This window comes from Rutilus rutilus (genome assembly GCF_951802725.1).
Source record: "Rutilus rutilus genome assembly, chromosome: 13".
Taxonomy (NCBI): Eukaryota; Metazoa; Chordata; class Actinopteri; order Cypriniformes; family Leuciscidae; genus Rutilus; species Rutilus rutilus.
The window spans coordinates 10,066,278-10,091,765 of NC_140218.1; the positions used below are offsets into that span (position 1 = coordinate 10,066,278).

Sequence of the window (25,488 nt, forward strand, 5' to 3'; positions counted from 1 at the left end):
TGGAAAACTAAATTCCTTAAGATAGTCTTGTTTTCTGAAAAATGTATCAAAATGAACTGACTACGCTTAAAACATGTCAGGAAAATGAACTTGTTTTCTCTCTGAATTAAATTAATTTTTCTTACTCCACTGGCATATTTTTCTTGGTTTAGACATAAATGGTTGGTTTCACAGACAAGGTTTAAGCCTAGTCCCAGACTAAAATGCATGTTCGAGCTGTTTTAACTGAAAGCAACTTACACTGATACATCTTAAAAGATGTCAGTGCCATTGTTTTGTCAGAAGCACACATGTTTTTTTTTCTTCTTTTTTCTCTCTAAGGAACATTTATAAAAACTTCTTAAATATCCTAATTGGACTAAAGTCTAATCCTGGTTTAATCTAAGCCCTGTCTGTGAAACCGGGCAAAAGTCACTTTAATTTGATTATTTATTTCAGAAAAAAAGACCATCTTAAGGAATTTAGTTTTTCCAAGTAAATGTATCTTAATTTAAGAATGTTTAGATATTTGTACTGCAAAACAAGACAAAAATACAGAGGAAGAAAGTCATTTTTTGCAGAGTAGTTCATAAACTCCCTGTCGAAAGACCAGCTTAAACCAATCTAAGGTTTGCAGGTACTGATTGTAGTTGGTTTAAGCTGGTTTAGAGCCCCAAACCCCACTTAAACCATCAAACGAGGCCAGCCTGCTGGTTTAAGATGGTGGTGTTTTCAGCACTCGAATCAGTTTCGTACACTTTCGTACAGAGAACAACAAGGCCGAGTGTTAGTCTTCTCATGCAACACTCTCACGTATTTGTGTCTTGTTTTCCAGTACAAATATCGAAACATTCTAAAATCAAGATACAGTTACTTGAGGAGCATATTAATATTGTTTAGATATTTGTACTGGAAAACAAGCCAAAAATACTGAGAAAGAACAGCACTTTTTGCAGTGTAGACGCAGACCAGTTAGTGTGAGTCTGACTACAACCAGACACTTCATGGTAAACATCCAAAATGAGCAGGAAGGCTTGATTTGATGTCATGCAGAGACAAATTGTGGCAATGATTCCCGCTGCAGTTCATCTAAGACATTCGATCACTTACCTGTGCTGTGACTTCTCTGTTTACATCTACAGATAACCAAACTACCGAGTAAACAAAGTCTGTCCGACCAAAAGACAAAACACTAAAAATATGTTCCAAGAATGTCGCTGCTGAACGTTAAAAACGTTAAAATGTTTTTATGAAAATGGTTCTACGAATGTTAAAGGAACATTCCATTTTAGAATTTTGCAAAGATTAGAGGAATGTTACTTTTAAATGTTCTCGGAATGTTCTGAAACAGGGTAGTAACATTTAAAAAAAACGGTAACACTTTACAATAAGGTTCGTTAGTTAACATTAGTTAACTACAATAGTAACTAACAATTATCTGCACGTATAAAGCAGAACTTTATTAAAATCTTGTTAATATTAGTTAATGCACTGTGAACTAACATGAACTAACAATGAACAGCTGTATTTTTATTAACTAACGTTAACAAAGATGAACAAATACAGTAACAAAATGGATTGCTCATGGTTAGTTCATGTTAGTTAATACATTAACTAATGTTAACTAATGAACCTTATTGTAAAGTGTTACCAAAAAAAAAAACATTAAATGAACGTCAAACTGAAATGTTTCAGACAACTTTGAATGAACATTCTATTAACGTTAACGTTACATTAACGTAACGTTTGTTCATAACTTTGAGAGAACCTTGCCAGAACATTAGCCAAAGTTCTGAGAAAGTTCCCTGTTAGATGGGGAACTTGCTTATGAAACAAACGTTTTAAACAATATGATGCCTGGGGATTGTGTGTACCAGCCAGATGTGAGCATCTGTTTCGGATTAGCATCACTCTCAGGCTACGAATCTCCACAACCCTTTTGTTTGCTAAGTGTCTTCTGAGGAAATGTTCGTGCAAATCTACTGGCTTATGCTTGTCGTTTGATTGTAGGATCACATGAAGATGCCTAGACCCATGTGGAAAAACACTTAGCGGTTAGCTGTTAGCTGTTAAATATATAGGATATGTTAAGAGTGAATTCCACTGGAAAGCGAGCATCACTTACTACAGTACTTGCTCCGAAGAAAACGTTGTGTACAGCCTACAAGAAGACATACGACTGTTAAGATTGCTGTGGCAGATTCACTATGGCTGGTTGTGTTTTTAAAGGGATAGTTAATCTTGTCATCATTTACTCACTCTCATGTCGTTATAAAGCTTTCATCCAATGAAGGACCCCTTTGATATACAATGTATTGAGAAAAAACAGAAACATTCTTAAAAATATCTTCTTTTGTGTTCTACAGAAGAAAGAAATTCATAAAGGTTTGGAACAAAATGAGGGTGAGACAAATATGTTCATTTTCGGGTAAACAACCCATTTAAGGTGCACTACCATTTAAAAGTGTTGGCCAGTTAAAAAAAATATATAATAATAATTTTTTACAGGAGCAAGCATAGCCTTCCTCTTCCTGCTATTGCTTCTGATTGCTTTTAGAGGGAAAAGCTGTTTTCTCTGTGATAATAGTTAATTGGCGAAACAGATTCGGAAAGCGATCCAGTGCTTTGTGTTTACACTCTTGAGAGCATCAAAGGTTTCTATTTACAACGTGTTTTTGCAGCATTGAGCAATGTAGCCAATCACGCATGTCCGTTGATCTTATGAACGCAGTGGCCAATCAGAGGTGTTTAAGTTAGAATCCACTAACCACTGAAAACACCAGAGTTTATGTTCAGCGCCGAGTTCTGCATGCTCGCAAATCCTCTCATTATAACAAACGAAATGTAGACACAATGTAAATAAATGATACCTTGTGCAATACAGACAACTTTATTGATTATAACAGAACTTTGTGAGATCGTGATGAACCTTTTTTGCGATTATAAAGCTGTTTGGATGGTTTATGCCAATGCCAAATCATGCATGCAGTAGCCTATGCTTGCTTGGCTTGGTTTGTGAATGTAGATGTTTTAATAACCAATCATTTTTGGGGAGTATTTATGCTGGGATTATGGCTAGGCGACATGTAACTTGAAACAATTTCATGGAAATTTCCTGAACATACTGAAAAACTGATGGTTCTTAAAGGAACACTCCACCGTTTTTTCATATTAAACTATGTCATTCCCTTAACTAAGACGAGTTGATACATACCTCTCTCGTCTCAGTGCGTGCACTCAATCGCTCTGGCGCGCGGCGACGCTTTGATAGCACTTAGCTTAGCCCAGTTCAATCATTAGGATCCAAACAGAGATGAAGCTAGAAGCGACCAAACACCTCCACGTTTTCCCTATTTAAATACAGTTACACAAGTAGTTACACGACCAAGTATGGTGACACAAAACAAAACGTGGCGGGTAAAAAGGATAACTATTATGTATGGCGGCATAGCACTTCGACTCGGCGCAGTAATATCCCCTCTCCCTCTCACTTCTGTCATTAGGACCAACGTGACTTTTTACTGCGCCGAGTCTAAGTGCTCCCAAGTGCTATTCCGCCATACATTATAGTTATCCTTTTTACCCGCCACGTTTTATTTTGTGTCACCATACTTGGTCGTGTAACTACTCGTGTAACTGTATTTAAATAGGGAAAACGTGGAGGTGTTTGGTCGCTTCTAGCTTCATCTCCGTTTGGTCCCTAATGAATGAACTGGGCTAAGCTAAGTGCTATCAAAGCGTCGCGACGAGAGAGGTATGTATCAACTCGTCTTGGTTAAGGGAATAACATAGTTTAATATGAAAAACCGGTGGAGTGTTCCTTTAAAGCCCAGATGAGACGGATAAGACAAATCGCATTTGAATTGCCATTCGGGATCATATGATCATAAACAGGAAAATTACTATAAAAATATACAGATGCTGTAACTACAAAGTGCACTTTTATCCATTGATGAACATTCAAAAGTAGTCATTCTGACTAAATAAAATGTATTTCATTATATCACAGTCAATGTTTTACCAGTGCCCAAATTTATCACCACTTTGGGGAGTCGCTAACGGGACGGTGTGCGACTGCAACTGCCATTGAGACGAATGGGAACGCACTCAGGCATTATCTGTCAATAAACGCAGATGTGTGCTATTGGGTTTGTTTTATTGCCTTCCCATCTGCTCACCGTGCGCTTTCGAATCAAACCCCTTTGCTAAACCTGCCACGGCAAAACTTCAGCGACAGATTGTGAAGGATGGAAGCCGCATAAAGTGCAAAAGTAATCAGAGCGGCTGAAATCCATCACTTCTGAAGAAAAGAAGTCAATGAGGATGAAGAGAGAAGGGTTTAGAGAATAGATGAAGCAGCTCAAGGAACACAAAAAGCCACCCAGTGAGATCAGAGTGATTGATTTTACTCTACCAATGTGCCATTTCAAGATTAAAGTCCCAGAACTATTGCGCAGAGGCCCGAATCAAAGGATGTTAGGTTAAAAATGACAAGAGATCGCTTAAAGCTATTCCGAGCAAAATTGCTAACACCTGTTCATAAGGATCCATATCGTATTAATGAGGTCTGACTAACAAAAATACATGCGATCTGACGCACTGATGCAAACGCTGAGCTATTTCTGGTTTCTGGGCAAATCCATCCAGAGATGCTGAAGTGTTGGTCGGGCTCCAGTCACTGACCAAATCACTGCAATGGCATCTGAAAATGTCTTTAACACATGCTCCGTCTGGTCCTCTCAACCGTTTTATTCGTAATATGTAGTAAACAACGTGAGGTGGGGATGGCAAGACTTGAAAAGAATGAAAAATGAAAGCTTGTGCTGAATGTTTCTTCGACTAGGACACTTTTGGCCGTGTGGACGTTTAGAAAATAAATTCCCTTAAAATACGCTCTGACTAGTTTAAGTCATTTGTCAATTTGCAATTGCCAACAGTGGAAGAATTCTTTTTTTTTAATCACTATTCTGAACCAACAAATTTTATTCCCACCACATCATTTTTAAAAATAAACTCCTTTTGTTGCTATGGATAATTTTATGCCAATTTTATGCTTTTTATTCCAGCATAAATACACAGAAATACTTTCACACTTTCTATAATAAAAAAATACAACTTGACAATCATCTTTACACACACACACACACACACACAACACACACACACACACACACACACACCAAGGATGCATTAAACTGATCAAAAGTGAGAGTAAAGACTTTTTATAATGTTTATAAAATATTTCTATTTCAAATAAATGCTGTTCTTTTGAACTTTCTATTCATCAAATAAAATTATGTATCACACTTTCCACTCAAATATTATGTAGCACAACTGTTTTCAACACTGATATTAATCAGAAATGTTTCTTGAGCATCAAATCATCATATTAGAATGATTTCTGGAGGATCATGTGACTCTGAAGACTGGAGTAACGATGCTGAAATTCAGCTTTGATCACAGGAATAAATTACATTTTACAATATATTCACACAGAAAACAGTTATTTTAAATGGTAATAATATTTCACAATATTACTGATTTTACTGTATTTTTTATCAAATAAATGCAGCCTTGGTGAGCAGAAGAGACTTCTTTCAAAAGCATTAAAAATCGTACAATAATAGAGTATATAAAAATCTACTATTTGTCAACACACATTTTACTATTGTGTTTGAAAAGTAGCAAATAAGTGCATAATAAAGTCACATAAAAAAGTTTCCACAAAAGTTTAAATGTGACTTTCATATCACAAAAAGTCTGTTTTTATAAACATCAATCCCCCGGGACATAAAAGTGGCTGTCGTTGAGGAAACATCCATCTCTCCTCTCTCTTCTCACCTTCTCTTATCATGCCAACGGTTTCCATCTCCTCAGGGGATTGTGGGTAGGCCACATCAATTACTCTGTGACTCCAGCCCATCGCTCAACAGGGGCTCATTAATAAGTTCAGCTTGTTTTATTGTGGCTTTCTGGCCTATTAGAGCCCGTGAGAGAGCGAGGCCTGGATTCCTGCGACCCTGACAGATTCACTGCACGCCTCTGGCCTCTGTGGCCTGAGCTTTACTCTTTCAGTTTGGTCTTCGGGGGCCGTCAGACACGCCAGACGTCTCATTTGCGGAGCTGCTGGCAGGTTTTGGGGGGAACAGAGGGGTAATAATAGGGCGTCTGAGCGAGACCTTGACATAAGAGCTGGATCCAGTCGAGGAGAGAGAGTGCAAAAGAACGGATCAGAAGCCAGACTAACCACCGTTCGGTCGGGAAACAAGGTCCCTGATATTTAGGCTGCTGAAATGCTGCTTTTAAAGGTCTGTCTTTGAGAGCGTGTGTATGTTTGTTTCTATTTGGATGTGGCCGCTGAGAGGAGCGGTTGCTAACTTAAGGATTCATAATGCCATCCTGAAGTCTGCGGATCCGCTTGTTTTATGACTTTTCCAGCTGTTATGGCCAACGCTCCCAAGATCCATTTTCAACTTCAGCTTACACAAACAGATAAAAAGTGTCTTTTACATATGGGCATCAGTTTCTGTCGCCGAGTAGCGGTAATAATGGCGATCGAATTCAATGCGACTAAACAACATAAAAAAGTATTAAATATTCACTTTTTCTCCCCCAAAAAATAAAGAAATATTTATTGGTGATTCTCAAAAACAAATGTCCAGATATTAAGAGAAATAGAAACAAATTATTTATTTGCAAAAACTATCATTATAATGATTTATTTATATTATTTTTAAATTAAGCTATTGATCGATTAGAAAAAAAAATCATATGGGGTAAAGTAAGTCTCACTCTGACATTTATTGATAGTCTGATGACAAAATATAATAATAGTAATTATTAATATTATTATTAGAAATTAGGCTGAAAAAGTAGCACAAAAATAACAGATCTAATATATATATATATATATTTGAATTTTCCTAAAAACTTTGTCTCCTATATCTGGTACACAACTTCTTTTATATGTATTTATGTATTTATTTAATTAATTACTGTTCATGTTCTGAGTAGTTTTGCAAAAAATGATTAAATAAATATAATAGAAGTATATATATATATATATATATAAATGGGGTCATTTTCCATAAAAAATTTTAACAGTAGTTTTTCAAATAATAAATAAAAAATTAAATAAAAATTCTACTCTCTTATTAAAAAATACACAACTATGAATCATCACAAAATGATTTTTTGGCACAGAGATCAATATTTCGTATGACATGTAATTCAGACTTGGCGTAAACAGCCGTAAGTCTGCTATGGATCGCTAGTCCTTCAGGAATCACGGCTCAGTAATACAAAGGTCTGCTGTGATTGGCTGCAGTAATACAAAGCAAAGCTGTGATTGGCTAAAGAGGTGCAAAGAACAGCTGTGATTGACACACAAACGCACACACTTTTTATTCAGGTCATAAGCTGCTGGGTGTAATTAAAAAAAAGAAAACTTAATGCTAATTATGCAGCGACAACTATAAGAAAACCAGCTTAGACAATCTTTATTTTTGCTAATTCGTTTGGTGACGCTAATGGCTCATAAATTACACACAGCATTGTGACCAAACAGTGCTCTTCAAGAACGTGAAAAGTCGAAGGGAAATGTGTTCAAGCAAGCAAGGTTAAATAGAAAAAAAGACGAATAGAGCAGGAAGGCACATAACTCTTCACATTCAGTGATCTTGATTTCCTAAGTTTGATATATCGTCAAATACATCAAGTTTATACCTCATGCGTAAGTGTCTTTCTGCGCTCAACTTTCTGTTTATAGCTCCCACGATGCCTCTAAATCCTCATCCGTGACTAGACTAATGGAAACACTAACATATGTATGTAAATGAAGCGTAACTAAAGGACAATGTGCTCACTGTCAAACACTTGAGGTGCACAGAAGAGCCCATTTCTCACTGTATGCTCTGAACGTTGAGTGAAACTCTGAGATTTGGTTCCACCGCATAAAATCAAGCCAAACTCTGGACTTAACAGAGCATTAAGTTTAGAGTTTCCATTAGAAGTCTCTTAAAGCCAATGCCTTTGCTTTAACAGTGTCTGCAGCTCACTAAGAATATTTGAAAGTCAATGTGAAATCAAAATCAACCCTATTTACTAAATATTTCAGTGGTGCACATTATTAAAAAAAAAAAAGTTTTAATTAAAGAGCTTCATAATCTTTCAACAAATGCAATTATGTCTACAACTATTTTCCTTTTGGCTGATGTCAGCAATCACCCCTATTTTCCCATCACCTGTCAACAACTTTTTCCCAGTCCAAACAATTGACTGTGAATAAAACTGGGAAAAACAAGCAGATTTCTTTACTCTAGTTTAAGTAGAGTCGTGTGTTGCAGTGCAAGTGTTCACTAACCTACACAGGTCTTCCCATCAGAGTGAAGCGCAAACTTCATGTGGCAGGAACATCTGGGCCCGTGGTCCATCTCCTCACAGATGTGCTGACAGCCACCGTTACCATAGTTACACGTCACTAGTCAAGAACATCAACATTAAGAGATTAGAGATCACTAAGTTCTAATCACTAACATCTATCAACCCATCCATCCATCGTTTATCATTTAATCTATCTATCTATCTATCTATCTATCTATCTATCTATCTATCTATCTATCTATCTATGACATTTGCGGTAAAGATTGGGAATAATTTTTCATCTGCTGCTCCTGTAACTTATGAGGTACCTCAGGGCTCTATTTTAGGACCGTTACTTTTTTTCCCTTTACATGATTCCGCTGGGCTCTAGATTTGATAAATATGGCATTTCATATCATAGTTATGCTGATGATACGCAGTTGAATCTTCCTTTTAAAGCAGGGAGTAATGAGGCTGAGAATTCTCTGCTGGATTGGCCTTGAGGAGGTGAAACGTTGGATTAACTCAAATTTTCGAATGTTAAATGACAAAAAGTGATACATTTTTGGCAATATATATATATATATGAAGAGTTCGGTTGCAAAACGCGATAAACGCCATTTTTTGACATTTGGATTTTATTATTGGAAATCACTGTTCAGATGTACCTTAATCTATGTGTGAATTGCTGCCATTAATAAGATTTAAAAATGTACATTTTAAGCCTACTACAAAATGTATTTTTTCACAAAACGCGATATCCGCCAGCCCAGTTTCTTTACAAAGTGCGATATAACGGTTAGGCTATAGAACGTTCAGGATGCTGCGCGAGCTCAGGATGTCAAGCGAGGAGAGAGTCACCGCCGGTGAAGTGCTCCGAGTTTGCTCAGTGATTTAAATTAACGATAATATCAAAACATAAAACATATATTTTTAAAAAGAGGATTCAATAGGCTAACTAAAAAACGTTTACCATTTGTTTATACTGTAGGCGGCGAGCTGTCAGTCACGTAGGCTACGTCACTGATCAACAGCTGTCTGTCAGTCAGAGAATCAAAGCTTCAGAGTCAAGCTAACGTTATGGATCTGATCATACAGGTTTGGTTTTCAGCAGCGGTGTGGAAGGAGCCTCCACTCTTTCTGTAACAAGCTACAAGTCGTTTATCTATAACTAACTTAATCTTACTTATCTAAATTGTAACTAATCACGAAGCTGTTTAAGGATGGTTGAAACGATCAACATCCTGCAGTTTGTTTGCTCTGACAGCTCAGCTAGCCAGGCAGCGCAACGGTGTTTTTATTTTATTTTATTTTTTATGCCCACTGTCCCTATGTGAAGCACAAGCACACAGACGTCCGTACGTTGTTATCCGACCTTTTCATTCAGGGACTGCCCTGGATTACTGGCACACGCCATAGTCACTCACATTATGTTTATTATTGCATTATGTTTTTGAATATTATGAATATTTACGATTAATTGATAAATTATTGTTAATTTTCCCACTGATGATCCAAAAGATTTCTTATTACAGTAGTAGAATATAGCCTATGGTGGATATATAGCTTTTTGCAAAAAAAAAAAAAAAAAAAAAAAAAAATTATGTTGTGTATGTTCTGGCCAAAACTAACTCAGAATCTTATTATTATTAATCAATCTTTGTATATACTATTCCATATATTTATGATGTATTTTTTTTAACCAATTTAAGATGTTTGACAATGTTAAGATAAATATGTTGCATTTTGGCATGGTTTTTGACTTATTTATGATCTATTTATGGACATAAAATAAAATAATAAATATCCTGGATTTGAAGAATATTGTGTCCCTGGCCTTCACTGAGCTCAAGTAATAGTTTAATGTACAAAAAATTGTGAATGAACTTGACTGTTGATGTCTTAAATAATAATGTCAAATAACCAACATTTCTCAAAATGGATATATCTCGTTTTGCAACGAAACTCTTCATATATAGAGTATGGGCCAGTTTTCAACCATAAAAGGTCATGCCACTAACTTAGTTTCTTTCAATTAAAAAAGATTGCGAAATTGAAATCAGTTTTATCAAAGAATGATCTTGAAAAAGCTATACATGCTTTTATATCTTCGCGGCTGGATTATTGTAAAGCATTACATGCAGGGGGTTGTCAGTCATCCTTGTCGAGGTAACAACTTGTTCAAAATGCAGTGGCCAGACTGCTGACAAATACTTAGAAGAGAGACCATATAACTCAAATTTTGTCCTCTTTTCACTGGCTGCCGATAAAACAACGGATTAAGTTCAAAATTTAGTTATTTGCTTTTAAAGCCATCCATGGTTTGACTCCAGAGTACCTCAGGGATCTTTTAAACAAAATCAGTTCTCCGCAAGATCGCTAAGATCAAACTCCCAGATTTTGCTTAAGATTCAGTGCACACGTCTTAAGTGTAGAGGTGATCGTGCTATCTATCTATCTATCTATCTATCTATGACATTTGCGGTAAAGATTGGGAATTATTTTTCATCTGCTGCTCCTGTAACTTATGAGGTACCTCAGGGCTCTATTTTAGGGCCGTTACTTTTTTTATTTCTTCCACACTATCTATCTATCTATCTATCTATCTATCTATCTATCTATCTATCTATCTATCTATCTATCTATCTATCTATCTATCTATCTATCTATCCATCTACTCACATTTACAGTCTCGGTTGTTCTTGGTGAGCTGAAATCCCGGTCTGCATTCACAGGCGATGGATCCTTTGGGCGTCTCTCTGCAAATGTGGGCACAGCCGTGATTTTTATCCATGCAGGTGGGCACGTCTTTAGTTCCATTAAAACGCACTGTAGAAAGTTAAGAGGGGGGGGGGGCAGAAATTATGATTCCTTTACAAAACAGAGATGTCTGAATTGTTTACAAATGCCATGCAATAAATCACTTCATATTTATTTGTTTCTAGGCATATAAAGCATTTATTTAAAATCTTTTTGTAACACTGAAGAAGTCTTTACCTCAAACTGTTGAACGATAGCGTATATGTATATCAACAATCAAATATATTTTGACTGGCTATGATTTTGTTGCTTTGCTCATCATTTTCAATTTCAGAAAAAAATACTAAAAAAACACATTGGAAACTTTTATCACTTCTGGTTAAGAAACAGTTTGATTACTGATGCATGACAAACAGTTCAATTTCTCTCAGGAACAGAAGCTTTGGGATTTCCTTCAGTTTATACCACAAGTCTGAGCACAAACACATACCAACAGACCTATGGAAATAAAAAGTTTGTCATCTCATTTATCAATGTATTCCAAAAATGTGCATACATTACTCCATTGTTTCACTATTGTATCACTATACACCTTCAAGCATATACAAGATCCCCGGCTCAGTTCAAAGTCATCATGAAACAGAAGTTGCGATCGTCTTTTCTTCTCTATTGTGAGGTATATCTGAGTGAAACAGCTTCTCGAACAAGAACAAATGTAGGGCGGGGCTTGTGGAACTGACTGGATGGTTGTGATTTGCTATTGGTTGATCTCATGTGAGTGACAGGTTGCCCCGCCCTCAAAATCAGAGAAGAGAAGAGATGTCACTGCAAGAGGGAGGGGAAGTTATTTTAATTCAAGATCACGAGCAATTCATCCATAATAAATAAGAATTGTCAATCATTTTTGATTTCACGGTGACTTTAAGAGCGTTTGGACGTCTGGTTCGGCTCGGTGAGAAAAGTATCAGCCGTTCAGAACCAGAGGAACTGGGTGAGTGTTGCTTTTCTTTGACTGACCCCAGATCAGACTCATGTGCACCAGTGTTTGAACAGTAAGAGGAGAATGAAAGCACCCCTCTGACTTCAGACCCCAGGACGCATCTGTGTCAACAGACCCGCGGCACCCTGGGAAAGCAGCACACAGAAGGGAACATCTATACCCAAGGTTATATGAGAAAACAGCTTATATCACATTTATCCGACAACAGGCAAATATACCAGTAATATTCTAAATGCCTTGCAACTGCATACTACTTTTTCGTAAAAGTATGTGAAACAAAATACATTATGCAATGATGATATTTTAAACAGTAGTATGATACATTGTTGGCACATGACCTCATCATGCGCATGTGAATGGCATCCAATTCAGTGTTGTTCCTGTTAACTAAAACTAAAAAAGTCGTTTTTAAAAATCGTTTTCCTTAACTGAAATGAAGCTGAAATAAAATTACACAATAAATATTAGATGAAAAATAGAAAAAATTTATTAAAGCTAAATGGTAATATTTAAAAAAAACTAGTCATAAAGACAAAAGCACATTACAGTATCACTAAAAATTGGACTAAAACTAAAATGAACACTGAAAATGTCAAAAATGCTATACTATAATAGTATATATAAATAATACTAAAATAACACCTCTCAGAAATAAAAACACTTAGTGCATTTTTAATTCTTTAAAAACGGCAATTCAATTAAATAATTTAGCATTTTTAAAAAAACATATTTTTTCATTTTAGTTCATTTCGTCGCATGACTGTTGTATACTTCACATTTCAGCCTATATTCCATGCATACAGAAAATTACACATAATGCATATTGCAGAAATAATACGGTAGCATGCAATTCCCAACATAGTCATTGACTGCACAATTTAAATGCGCATATCTGCTAAATGCTTATTCTGTCAACCTCCAAACACAGCTCATCTCTTAACAGGTTTGGTCAGTCAAAATGCTTGTAATAAAATCTAGCAGTTTAGGCCTCAAATAACAACACTGAGAGCAGAAATACACTTTTAAAGACACACACACACACACACACACACACGTAGACCCCGAGGCCAGTATTTTAGCAGCTTTACAGGAAACCTTTCCCCTCCACACATGAAAAGCGCTGACAAATGTGGACAGAGGGGCGACAGGACCGAATGTTTTGCTTTCAATTGGTAATTCACAACCTTTCACATCTGCCGGCATCACTTTGATTAATTAGAACCTTTTGTTTTCCATTTCTTCTGCCAGAAAACAAAATCGGACCATTTTTTATTCTTGCTGCTCCTGGGAACTGATGTCTGAGGAACTTTCCAATTTCTCTAATTCATTCTCTGGGTCTAAATCTCCCCCGTTCTGCAGCCGTGAATGATAATGTTTTGCTGAGCGCTTCAACCTCATCGCCCTACAAAACTTGAGCTATGAGAATAAACGGCTCGTCGTGCCGCATATTTGCACAATTCCCTGGAAAACAGACAGATGGAGGAACTTCTGTTGTTGGTAAACCACCGACTCCATACTTAAGGTAATTTCACGTGACTCAGCATTAATGTTGCCAAGTTTATGCCAACACATTAAACTCTAAACAAAGCATAAACGCGTCAGAATTCAAATAATTGCGCCTTAAGACCCTTTGTTACCTTTCAGAGCACAATCAATTAATGGGACAATTCGAATGACATGCATTTTTTGTTTGCATTACAATGTACAACTTTTGCTCATAAGTTTTGCTCTTAAATATTAACTCTTTCCCCGCCAATGATGGAATTTTCCGGCTTTCCATGGTTTCACTGTTATACGGTAGGGGGCGCTGTTACACATCTTCTGAAAGAGTATTAAATATCTGGATCAATACACAGGCGAAGAAGAAGAAGAAACAAGCGAGATCATATGTATGCATATGTAAAATAACGTGATCATCAACATTAAACTATGTTTACTATATCATTACCTAATGTTACTGAATAAAATGTCGACCAAAGACGAACGACTTGTGAAACTTTGGAGGTGTTGATGGACTATATCTACTTCATATATGTTTTAATCAGCCAAATAGAACACCGTGTGGGCAGAGTCAGCCAATCAGAACAGCGTGTGGGCAGAGTCAGCCAATCAGAACAGCGTGTGGGCGGAGTCTCGCGGCAAGTGCACGGCACCAGAGAGTAATCTTGACGGCAATCGCAAGAAAATGGATAAGTAGCTACATAATCAAATTCACAAATATTACACCATTTAAACATTCTTCAAATACATAGGCTACTGAGTTACTAAAACAATCTTTGTCAAATAATACACTTGTTTGTTCACAGTTTGAACGTTCTTGTTTCCATTAGTTTAATTTCATGATCTGAGGTGAATTATCCATTGCTGCTTTTACAGCTACAAAGCTGGAGCACTAAATGATATTCAAAGTCACATTACACGCTTTTAACATTAGAAGAAGGTGTGCAGGTCACTTTACGTAGACCTAAAAAATGAGACGTAAATCACGCAAGTTCAAAAACAGTCCAGAGAGAGAGAGAGTCATATCACTTACCGAGGGTCTAGGACCTCTACATCTACAGACCCATTCATCACAGCCGGGTCAGAGAGACCCGAAGACTCTCAGAAGAGCAGTAAAACGCTCAAGTGCTGATACAACGAGCCCACCCGTAACTCCCTGCCGAATTCCTGCCGTTTTTATCATTACGAGCGTTATTCTAATCTCTCCCGAGACTCCCGGCTTAAGAAAAATGGAGTCGAATGATCGGAAATAGGGAGAAATTCACACAAGCGCTCGGAAAAAACGATGGGAAAGCCATTTGAAGGGAATAAAACGTGGTCGATTAGGGTCTGCAGCCTGTTAAAACAAATACAAGCCTGTTAAACGCGTCCATACGTGGAGGACGGCGAAATATGCACAGACACTTCATTGAGTGACGGCCAGGGACAAGAGTTTGAGGCGAAATCACCAGGATTTCACGGCAGAGCACCGAGAAACTGCATTTCATTCAATTTTCGAGATCAAACGATCATAATGCACTCACTCGAAAGGCTTTTCACAGATGATTATAGAACATCAAAGACTCTAGGATGATTCATCTTGCGTCATTGATAGAATTACCGTAATTATGAGACTTTGCAAAGACTTGAAGAACAAAGAAAGTGCAACAGATAATGAAATGACACATCAAACTTCAACTGTTGAAGGCGCTGGCTGCTATTTTTGACATGATAATGGGAATGCATTTCATACAATTATACAAAGTGTAAGCACTGTGATAAAAGATTTTTCGAAGGTGTAAATAAAGCAAAGATTACTGGAGTTTATTTTAGAAGAAAATACTAAGAGTACTTATTAAGATTGACTCTGTACTGTTCAGTTACTGGAAATTATTCAAATGATCAATGATTCAATGGTTCAGAGTCATTTATGATGGAATCTTTTTGTTTACATTTTCCACATAAATTTGGAGGGAAAACTACAGAATGAATTTAAACTTTGTAACTTGTTAGATTGGTAAAAAAACAACATTTTTATTGGAGATGATTTGAGTATGTTTTAAAAGAAAATTATGTTACTTTTACATTTCTTTATTTGGTAACTTTACAATGAGGTTTCACTTGTAAACATTGGTTAATGCATTAGAGAACATGAACTAGCCACGAGCAATTAATTTTGAAAAGCATTTATTAATCTTTGTTAACGTTAGTTGGTAAAAATGAATGTTAGTTCACAATGCATTAACTAATGTTAACAAATACAAATTTATATTTTAACAGTGTATTAGTAAGTGTTGAAATTTCCATTGACTAAGATTAAAGGGTTACTTTAAACATTTAAATTACCCCATGATTTATAGGTGTATATGACTTTCTTCTTTCAGCCGAACACAATCTGAGTTATATAATAAAAAATATCCTGGCTCTTCCCAGCTTTATAATGGGTGTGAATGGTAACTGAGATTTTGAAGCCCAAAAAAAGCTCATCCATCCAAAAGTAATCCATTTGACTCCAGGGGGTTAATAAACGCCTTCTGAAGTGAAATTATGTGTTTTTGTAAGAAAAATATCCATATTTATAACTTTATAAACTATAATCACTGGCTTCCGGTAATGGCTGTACACAAGTCGAGTGCCGGCGGAAGAGCCAGGATATGTTTTACTGTAACTCAGATTGTGTTTGGCTGAAAGATGAAGGTCATATACACCTAGGATGGCTTGAGGATGAGTAAATCATGGGATAATTTACATTTTTGGGTGAACTAACCCTTTAACAAATGTAATTTAAGTATTGTTTGCTATATAGTTAACTAATCTTAACAACACTAGGCACGTTTCCATTACAGATTTGCGCAAACTTTTCCGATTTTTTCTAAATGTTGCCAAAAAACTATTGCGAAATGACGGCGTTTCCATTAACCGATGTTAAAACTTCATTTTTTCCTCTGGCGATAAGTCATTCCAAAAATCATGGCAACGAACGTTGGTAGGTTTATGTATATCTCAGCTACCGCACTGGGGTGCGTTTCCCGAAAGCATCGTTGGCCAACTATGGTCGCAAGTTCCGTCGTTACCAATAGAGTTCAATGGACATTGCGATGTACTTGCGACCATAGTTGGCCAACGATGCTTTCGGGAAACGCACCCCTGGCCATTATTATTAATCAAAGGAGACGTATGTGTGTTATCCAATCATTAATGGCAAGGAAAGACCCATAGCCTATACTTGAGAGCGGCTTTCTGGGTGTTTCTCCATCATATCTGCTTCAGGCTCTTGATTGTGGCATTTCTTTGAGGTTTTAGAATCCATTATTCCTGTAATTCTTCTGTCTTTTATGAATTGAATAAAGAACTGTCTCGTATTCTGTCCAAACACACCGCGTCATCTACGTCAGGTGACCTGTAAATGCGCAAAAACTGTTTCCAATGCAGTTTTGCGAAATATTTCTTTTTCGAATTGCCTGAAAAACCACTTCATGCGAGCGCAAAAACGTTTTTGCGATTAATGGGAGTTTTTGCCAAATTTATGTGTTTCCATTGGCCGTATTTGTGCAATTTGAAAGGTAATGGAAACGCGGCAAATGAAACCTTATTGTTAAGTGTTGCCGTGAAATTTCACAGTAGTTGAAAACAATCAAATTAGCCAAAACATTCAACATACTAACAAATACTGTCTCTTCCTTAAACTGTTCTCTAAACTGCTCTGTTCTTCCCTTTGGAAACTGCAATATATTACCAGGAGCCTAAGGCTTCATGCAAAGAAAAGGGTAAAAATTCCACTGTAATATCAAAGCTATTTCTTAAGGAATTGTCGGATCCAGGTCTCAGATCGGCTTGCCAACACTAACAGCGGTCTGACATGAAGGACGCGCTCTGACGTCTCTGTTCTCTTGAGTAAGCGGCAGGTTTTTAGCACCTCTCTGGAAGAGTTGGCGCAGTGAAAAGCTGCACTGATTGGCTGTCGGCTGATGTGTAAACACGACTCTTCTCACGTCTCCTGAACCACATAGACATGCTTTCTCCCACAAGACAAACAGCAGACCTATGGAGTGTTTTGTGTGCGTTGTGTAATACAAAGTTGTTTCCAAACAAACATGAATCGAATGCCATATCGAAGTACACCCAACAGCTCAGAAATGGTTTCATGCTCCGATTGTCCTATTATATGCAGCTAGAACACAAAGAAAAGAGCAAATAAATATAACATATTAGCAGGTTTGAAACAAATATAGTCACCTGTGTTAAACTTCACAGTTTAACAGATGAAATAATTAACACTCTTAACTCTTAATTAGAACAATTAAACCCCAACACTTGCTCCTGAAGCATATAACATTTTATTTATGGGGTTTATACTGTAAAACGTCAACTATACTGAGGCCAGTGGGCTGGAATTGCCAAGAATAGAGAACACTGTGTTAACCTGTGACTTTATGGATTTTTTATTTTTATTTTTTTATGTTAGATAAACTATCTGACATAAGATCTCAAAATGAATAATTCAAATGCTCATTCAGCGTTTTTATTTTATTTTATTTGTTTTCGGTCGAAGTCCACAGTAATCGATTGTCGATTTCACGAGCATAGGTTTAGTACCTATGATCACGCGCGTGAACTCGACAATCGACTACTGTGGACTTCGACCGAAAACAGGATGTAAATACAGGTATGTGCGCTGGCTGAATAAACATCTTTTTTATTAATATCTTTCACATCTACTGCAGTCAGATTCACCCGCGTTCACTCAGAAGGAATCACTCACATGACCTGTGCACTTGTAATGACACACCAAGGATGTTAAGAGGCTAAAAGCAGGTTTAAAACTTGCCCCATTGAAGTCAACAGGGTGCAAATTTTAAAAAGAGGATAACACGGTGTAGGCAACACCGATTTTTGTCGTTGTTCTCTGTACTGACAGCACTCCAAATGTACAAAAAAATGAGCTCAATGTTAAAATTGACCGGAGTTCTCCTTTAAGATTTATACAAAATGTTTTATTAAGCTCCATTTTTTTTTTTTTTTTTTACTCAGTTAAAATTCTTAATTCATAATATGAATAATATGTAAGGATTATTCAATTCATGTTGATGGAATTTTACTATATAATTGAAATTCGTAAATCTTAAAAACAGGTTGAATTTTTTTTTTGGAGTGTATTATATAAAATACTATAACACACTATATACTGTACTATATTATATTATATATATTATATATATAAGTATTTAAAAGAACACAAAAATATTATAAAATATACATTTTGTTTTAGAATTTCTTTTAAATATTGATATTACTATTATTATTTTTTATTATTTATTATTTATTATAAATTATAAAAAAGTTATAATATATAGTTTGACCTGCTGAAAAAACATTATAAACTACTGTATTGTACTATACTATAATATCTGTAATACTAATATAAATATTCAAATACAATACAAAATATTATATATAATTTTCTTATTGTACATATTTATATTACTATTATATATATATATATATATATATATATAATTTCAATAATAATAATAGGATTGTAAAAATGACTAAATTAAGATAAAACTAAAATAAAAAAGTTATAATACCTGTTATTTTCAGACCTGCTGAAAAAGAAAAGTCCATAACTTTCGTGAATGGTGAATGACATGTATTTTAGGCTAAATGATGAATTCATTTGTTTCCCAAACATGTTCGTTTGGAAAACACATTTATTAGCTGACGACAGTCATAAACAGAAAAGGTTAATGTAGCTGTAAAGGTCAAAATTTGCTCACTGCACGCAGGGGAAAAGCATCTTGCACATGAATATAGGACAATTAAACAATTCTAATGGACCATTAAACATTTAACAAGTTGATATAAACGCCAATGAGTGGAAACATGGAGACGAAGCGACGGTTATTGGATGGCTGCTGTCTACAAGCCATCCCACAGAAAGCAAGGAGCAAAACAACATTTAGATGAGTGTAATCTATCAGGACAGAGAAAAAAAAGTACAACAGAAAAGCCTCTCCACCATTTAACCAGCCTAAATTATGTTTGTTGAACAAACACACCAGCAGATCTGATTCTACAAGGCCAAGAAGGAAATAACATAACTGATTTGGATTTGGGTTTGATTACACTAAGTTCCAGAATGGCATTTAATCGAAAACCATTCAGGCTTGGCAGAGCTGTATCTCCTCTTCTTTCTAGCCCGAAGCAAAGGGATTTTTCAGTTTGATGAAGTTGTAAATCTGAAGAAGAAAAAAAATGACTAGGCTTATGTTTGACACCTCAGGGATGGAGGTAAACTTATACTCTTAGATTTCCAGCACGCAGTGGAGTTGGACTAATGGTTAGGTCATTGGAGCCCTGCAGGCGCAGTTTAGCAGGAATCCTGGAAATTCTGTGATTACATGTGACAAGCACCTTTGATGCCTGGCAATTATGAACTTATTTATATACAGAATGCGTTCCAAAAACAGTCCTCGCATGGTTTCGTAATGATGTGAACTCCAGCCTGCGTCGCTGGAATACTTGCGATTGGAATGGCCAGATTAGACATGTTTTCCTCGGAAACGCTCCCTGGGGTTTTCCTCAAATAAGCAATGTGCAGAAGAATTTAAAAATTACACTCACAATTATTTTGGTCAATAGTGAGATCAAAATTATTCACCATGATCGCTCGATTTTCATATTGTACATGTATTGTTATAAAAAGTTATACAATTAGATAAATAAACGCATCATTTATACCATTTAAAAGTTCGGGGGTCAGTAGAATCCTGAAATTTTTTTTATAATAATATGTTTTTTTGAGCAAATTAGCATATTTGAAGCATTTCTGAAGGATCATGTGACACTAAATACTTGAGTAATGATGCTGAATATTCAGCTTTGATCACATGAATAAATTACATTTTACTGTACGTTCACTTTTAAAACAGTTTTGTCATGACAACTTTTGGTATGTTGATATGCTTGGTCTTGGTGGGAAAGATCTGCTACACTGTTGCTGCTGCTGTACAATATAGCGTACGGTAGCAGATCTATACAGGTGGAGCTGGGGAAGGAGGAGGGTTTCTGAAAGCGCACTGCAACTGCTACAGCTGAGCTGCGAGCTCATTGGCTACTGATACAGCAGGAACCAATCAGCTGTGCCCTATAGAGAATGACTGAGTTAAAGACCTATCAGCGATCTAGAGTTTCAGGACAGAACTTTGTATTTATTATTAACTGTAATGATATTTCACAATATTACAGCAGGAACATTAGACGCTTTCCATTTGCTATATTATATTCATATGACTGGTGCAGAAAATTTCAGTAACAACAAACACCTTTACTTTCAACATGAAATCCAATGGTTCACGTTGCATTATTCACACACAATAAGACCAGACGTTTTTCATTTGGCAAAATCGAAATATGTTATGGCTCAGGTCCCTTCTGTTGGTTAGACGTCCACCAAGTCATACTGCTAATAAGAGCGAAAGTCTTTGAGACTGATCAACAAGACGCATGGTTTGAAGAATCATATGTGGATCTGAAACGATGCAAGACAAATTACGTGCCAAATTATAATACTATAGGACTATCAACACCGCTATATCATAGCCAAACATATTGAAAAAAACAACGAATATCACTTTGTACGCAACAAAACATCACATTACAGAAGTTAAATATGTTGCAAATGCAGTTTCACGTTGTGTAAATGCACATCATTTTTAATCAGTGTGTTAATATGCAACTTAACGTCAACATGAAATCACAAAAATTGAGCTCAAAAAGTCTCTCAATTACTTTAAGATGATGGAAATGCATCCACTAAACAGAACTACACGTGTGTGTGTTTATTATGTGAGCGACTGTGTGTGTGTGAATACTCATGTAAGCCATATGTCCAGAGAGACCCTCTGAAACAAACGAGACTTTAAGACGAAGGAAGCAGTTTTTTATTACTAAGCAAACATTTCCCAGACCACTGCAACAAAAAAAAAAAAAAAAAAAAAACACATGGGCTGACATTCATGAACTTTAAAAGCTATTTGTGTTGTGCAGGTGTGAGAAACCGGGGAAAAAAGCAACAAAACGGGGAACTACAGTAAAACTTGAGATGCAGTATCAACTAAACCAATCAGAGCTGATAGACCATGACTGGAGAAACTCTTCAGTGCAATTATTGTATTAGGATCAAAATCTAGGTACGATTTTTATGACAAGTGCTCAATTAGCCTGGGTTTCCCCATGCTGCCTTGCTCGCAGCGCGATTTTATTCACGCTGCTAGGCAGTCTGGACACCATGGACCAGATTTTCCCCTGAAAAAGGGAACCAATCACAGAACGGGGAGGGAGCAGCGGGGATGACGACACCGAAGCAGTTTGTTTATATCTATGAATCCAACATGGCATCAGACTCGACGTTACCTTCTACCCTCATGTTTATCTTGCACAAACGGTAATATTCGCTAAACGCCATCGTGCAGTGCACTAATAAATCTTTGACCCATCGTCTTTTTCCTCGTTGAATTTCTGTCACTCTACATACGTCATCTGGTATAATTGAAGCGATTGGTTATGAGCTACGTACAGGCGCATTTGATAGACATTCATAGCGCCCAATAAACGGCTCTGGGCATTCGTAAACCACGCCTCAAATACGAGTCTCAAATGAGACTTGGTCTGACGTTAGCCAGGCTAGTGCTCAATATAAATATTATATGAAACATCGAAACATCTTTTAGCGTTAGGTAAGAGCCTATTGCCAACACAATCCAATCTGAAGTTAATTAATACATTGTACGACCAGACATAACTGTTTTATATATATATATATCAGGAAGCAACGTAACACACACATGACGACAGGAGTGACGGCGGTGTGTAAATCGAGTTATTCTCCCACTTCTGCTAGTTTTACTGAGATCTCTTATCCCCTGAGAATTGGCCATTACTATTAAAGACGTCCTGTGGTAAAATTACACTGTAAAAAATTATCGTAATTTTAACGGTAAAAGACTGTAAAAATGCTACAGTGAAAAACTGTTAATTGGTTAACAGAAAGTTTCCGTACTATATACGGTAAATAACTGTGATAGATCTAACGGTACATTTAATGTAATTTTACTGTAACATACCGTTAAATTTACAGTTTTTAAAAGTGAAAAAAACTTTTCATTGTATCATTTACAGTGAAAAACCGTAAATTGACATTCCCACAATTCCCTGTGACACTTCACATTTGATGTATTTTTGTTGAAATAACTATGTTTGTTTCTTCATAGTTTTCTTCGTTTTTTTCTAATCAGTTATGTACATTAGGGGTTTATGTTACATTTAATGTTGTTAAATTAATGTTTATTGCATTTTTAAAATTTCATGTGTTACCATGATGGTGTTTAATGTTTGTGTGAACGACACTGTGCAGCTTCTATATATATTAGTATTAACTCTCTTGTGGAAGAACTGCTTATGTTGAGCTTTGATTGATCATGTGACTCTCATCACTGCTGTGATTGGTGGTTATCAGTGTAAAAAACAGATATTAATACTTCAATAGGACAGTAAATTAACATTGTATCATATTACCGAAATCCAATGTTAAATATACAGTTTTTTTCCGTAAAAACAACGGGAAGAAAGACCATTTTTTTACAGTATTTTTCCGTTTTTTAACAGGAATTTTCTGGCGCCCCAGCTGCCAGAAAATTACCGTTTTTTTACGGGTTTTTTTTTACAGTGTACATTACTCCATCTACCCTTGTAAAGCTAATCCCGTCCGAATAGGGCTCAAGACGTATAGGCTGAAGGTCAAGCTCACCCTCCAGTGCATCTCCGAGACACGATGAATTTGTGCCGTAGAGTCTGATTGGACGCACGACCTTTGACATGAACAACAAAAGCTATAGGACGCATTTTCCCAGCGGTCAGTGACAGAACAGACCCCAATTCTGCATTCGCCAGCCAGTGAGCGCCGGTGTGTTTGATTAGCAGGTTGTTCGCGTGACATTCCTGCACTGCCTCGAGCAGACACAGGCCTTCATTTCCTACGGTTTTATTCTCCACTCCGCTCTGCGTCCATCTGAGAGACTTTATCCGTGATTTAAGAAAGTGTTTGTGAAGACAACCAGACAGCGCACACCACCACAGGTGCCAACTCAGCTGCAATGACAAAAAATACATCTATATGTCTGGAATTCATCTGTGAAGCAAAGTTTGTTGACATGAGGAGACCGGGGAAAACTCGACATGTGAATTTATATCAACCAATAAATCTCCTATTTGCAACAGCTGAGGTTGAATTTTTTTATTAGAATTATTTTAATGATGATTATAATCATATTTTACAAATATTTATATTAAAAGTTTAAAAGTTTTAACTAATATTAATATTTAAATAAAATTTAAAAATTTTGTTAAAAGTTTTAATATTAATAAATATTTAAAATGTTTCATATTAATACTTAAAAAGTAATATTATTACTATTAAAAAGTTACAACTTTTTAATAGTATTCATATTTAAATAAAAAATAAATGAATTGTTTAATTAATATTATACAAATTAATATAAAACTAATATTGAGTAAAATTAATATTTAAAAAAAAAAAATCAATAATATTAATATTTCAATAATTGTGGAATGGTTCATGGTTCTGTAATGCTGGTTAATGGTCACATTACATACAGGTAAACAATTAAAGCATCATTTTTTTTATCTTTAAATGAAAATATTTTAACATCGCTTTTTAAATTGTTTCTAACATTTTAAAATTGTTTTTATTTTCTAATTATTTCTTCATTTTGATTTGACATTTTTTCATTTTTTTATAATTATTCACCAACTCATGAACCCCGGTTTGAGAATCCCTGCTTTAAAAGAAAATAAACCAGTGGTGTACAACGTTCACACTGTAAACAAAAAAAAAGTTACATTTACGCTAAAATACCGGCAGCTGCGGCTGCCAGAAATTTACCGTAAAAAATACGGTAGCAACATTTTAGATTTTACAGACTTTACTTAAATTAACATTAATAAACCGTATTTAATTATCTGATATAATGTTAATTTACTTACCTATTGCAGTATTTATATCTGTTTTGTACCATAGTAATACACTGACAACCACCAATCACAGTGGAGATGAAAATCACATGATGAATTAAAGCTCATCACAAGCATACTTATATATAGAAGCTGCACAGTGTCATTCACACAGACATTAAACACCATCATGGTAACACACATGAAATTTTAAAAATCCAATAAACATTAATTTAACAACATTAAATGTAACATAAAACCCTAATGTCATAACTGATTAGATAAAACTAAGAAAACTATGAAGAAACATAGTTATTTCAACAAAAATACATCAAATGTGAAGTGTCACGCAGGGAATTGTGGGAATGTCAATTTACGTTTTTTTCACTGTAAATTATACGACTTGTTCTTTTTCACTTCCAAAAACTGTACATTTAACGGTATTTTACAGTAAAATTACATTAAATGTACCGTTAGATCTATCACAGTTGTTTACCGTATACAGTAAGGAAACTTTCTATTAACCAATTAACAGTTTTTCACTGTAGCATTTTTACAGTCTTTGACCGTTAACACGATCATTTTGATAACTTTGACACGATCATTTTTTACAGTGCACGTAAGTGCTGATTGTGTGATTTTTCTGTTTGACTATCATCCGTCAATCCGTCAGCACACCGGATGAAGAATTACGTCACTCTGTCGAGTTGTCGCACTCCAGTATCTGAAGCACATTGTGCTGCAACAAGAACTGTAATAGCAAACGAAGATCCCTTCGTTCTGATCACAACAGAAGTATCCGGCTTTTCCCAATCGAAGCGTTTGTGGATTTATGGTGCCATAACCTCTCCTCCAAGAGGTTTTAATCTGGGAGCAAT

At 35.9% G+C, this 25,488-nt stretch overlaps 1 protein-coding gene across 5 annotated transcripts in view; it reads right to left on the reverse strand.

Annotated features, from left to right (window-relative positions):
- scube3 (signal peptide, CUB domain, EGF-like 3) overlaps positions 1-25,488 on the reverse strand; it is a 117,573-nt gene that overhangs the window by 41,599 nt on the left and 50,486 nt on the right. For all 5 annotated transcript variants that reach the window (XM_084427779.1, XM_084427782.1, XM_084427780.1 and 2 more), the window contains exons 5-6: positions 11,023-11,169; positions 8,342-8,458 (exon numbers count right to left, since the gene is read on the reverse strand). In XM_084427779.1, the coding sequence (XP_084283905.1) occupies positions 8,342-8,458; positions 11,023-11,169 (264 nt within the window). The remainder of the gene's footprint in view (positions 1-8,341; positions 8,459-11,022; positions 11,170-25,488) is intronic.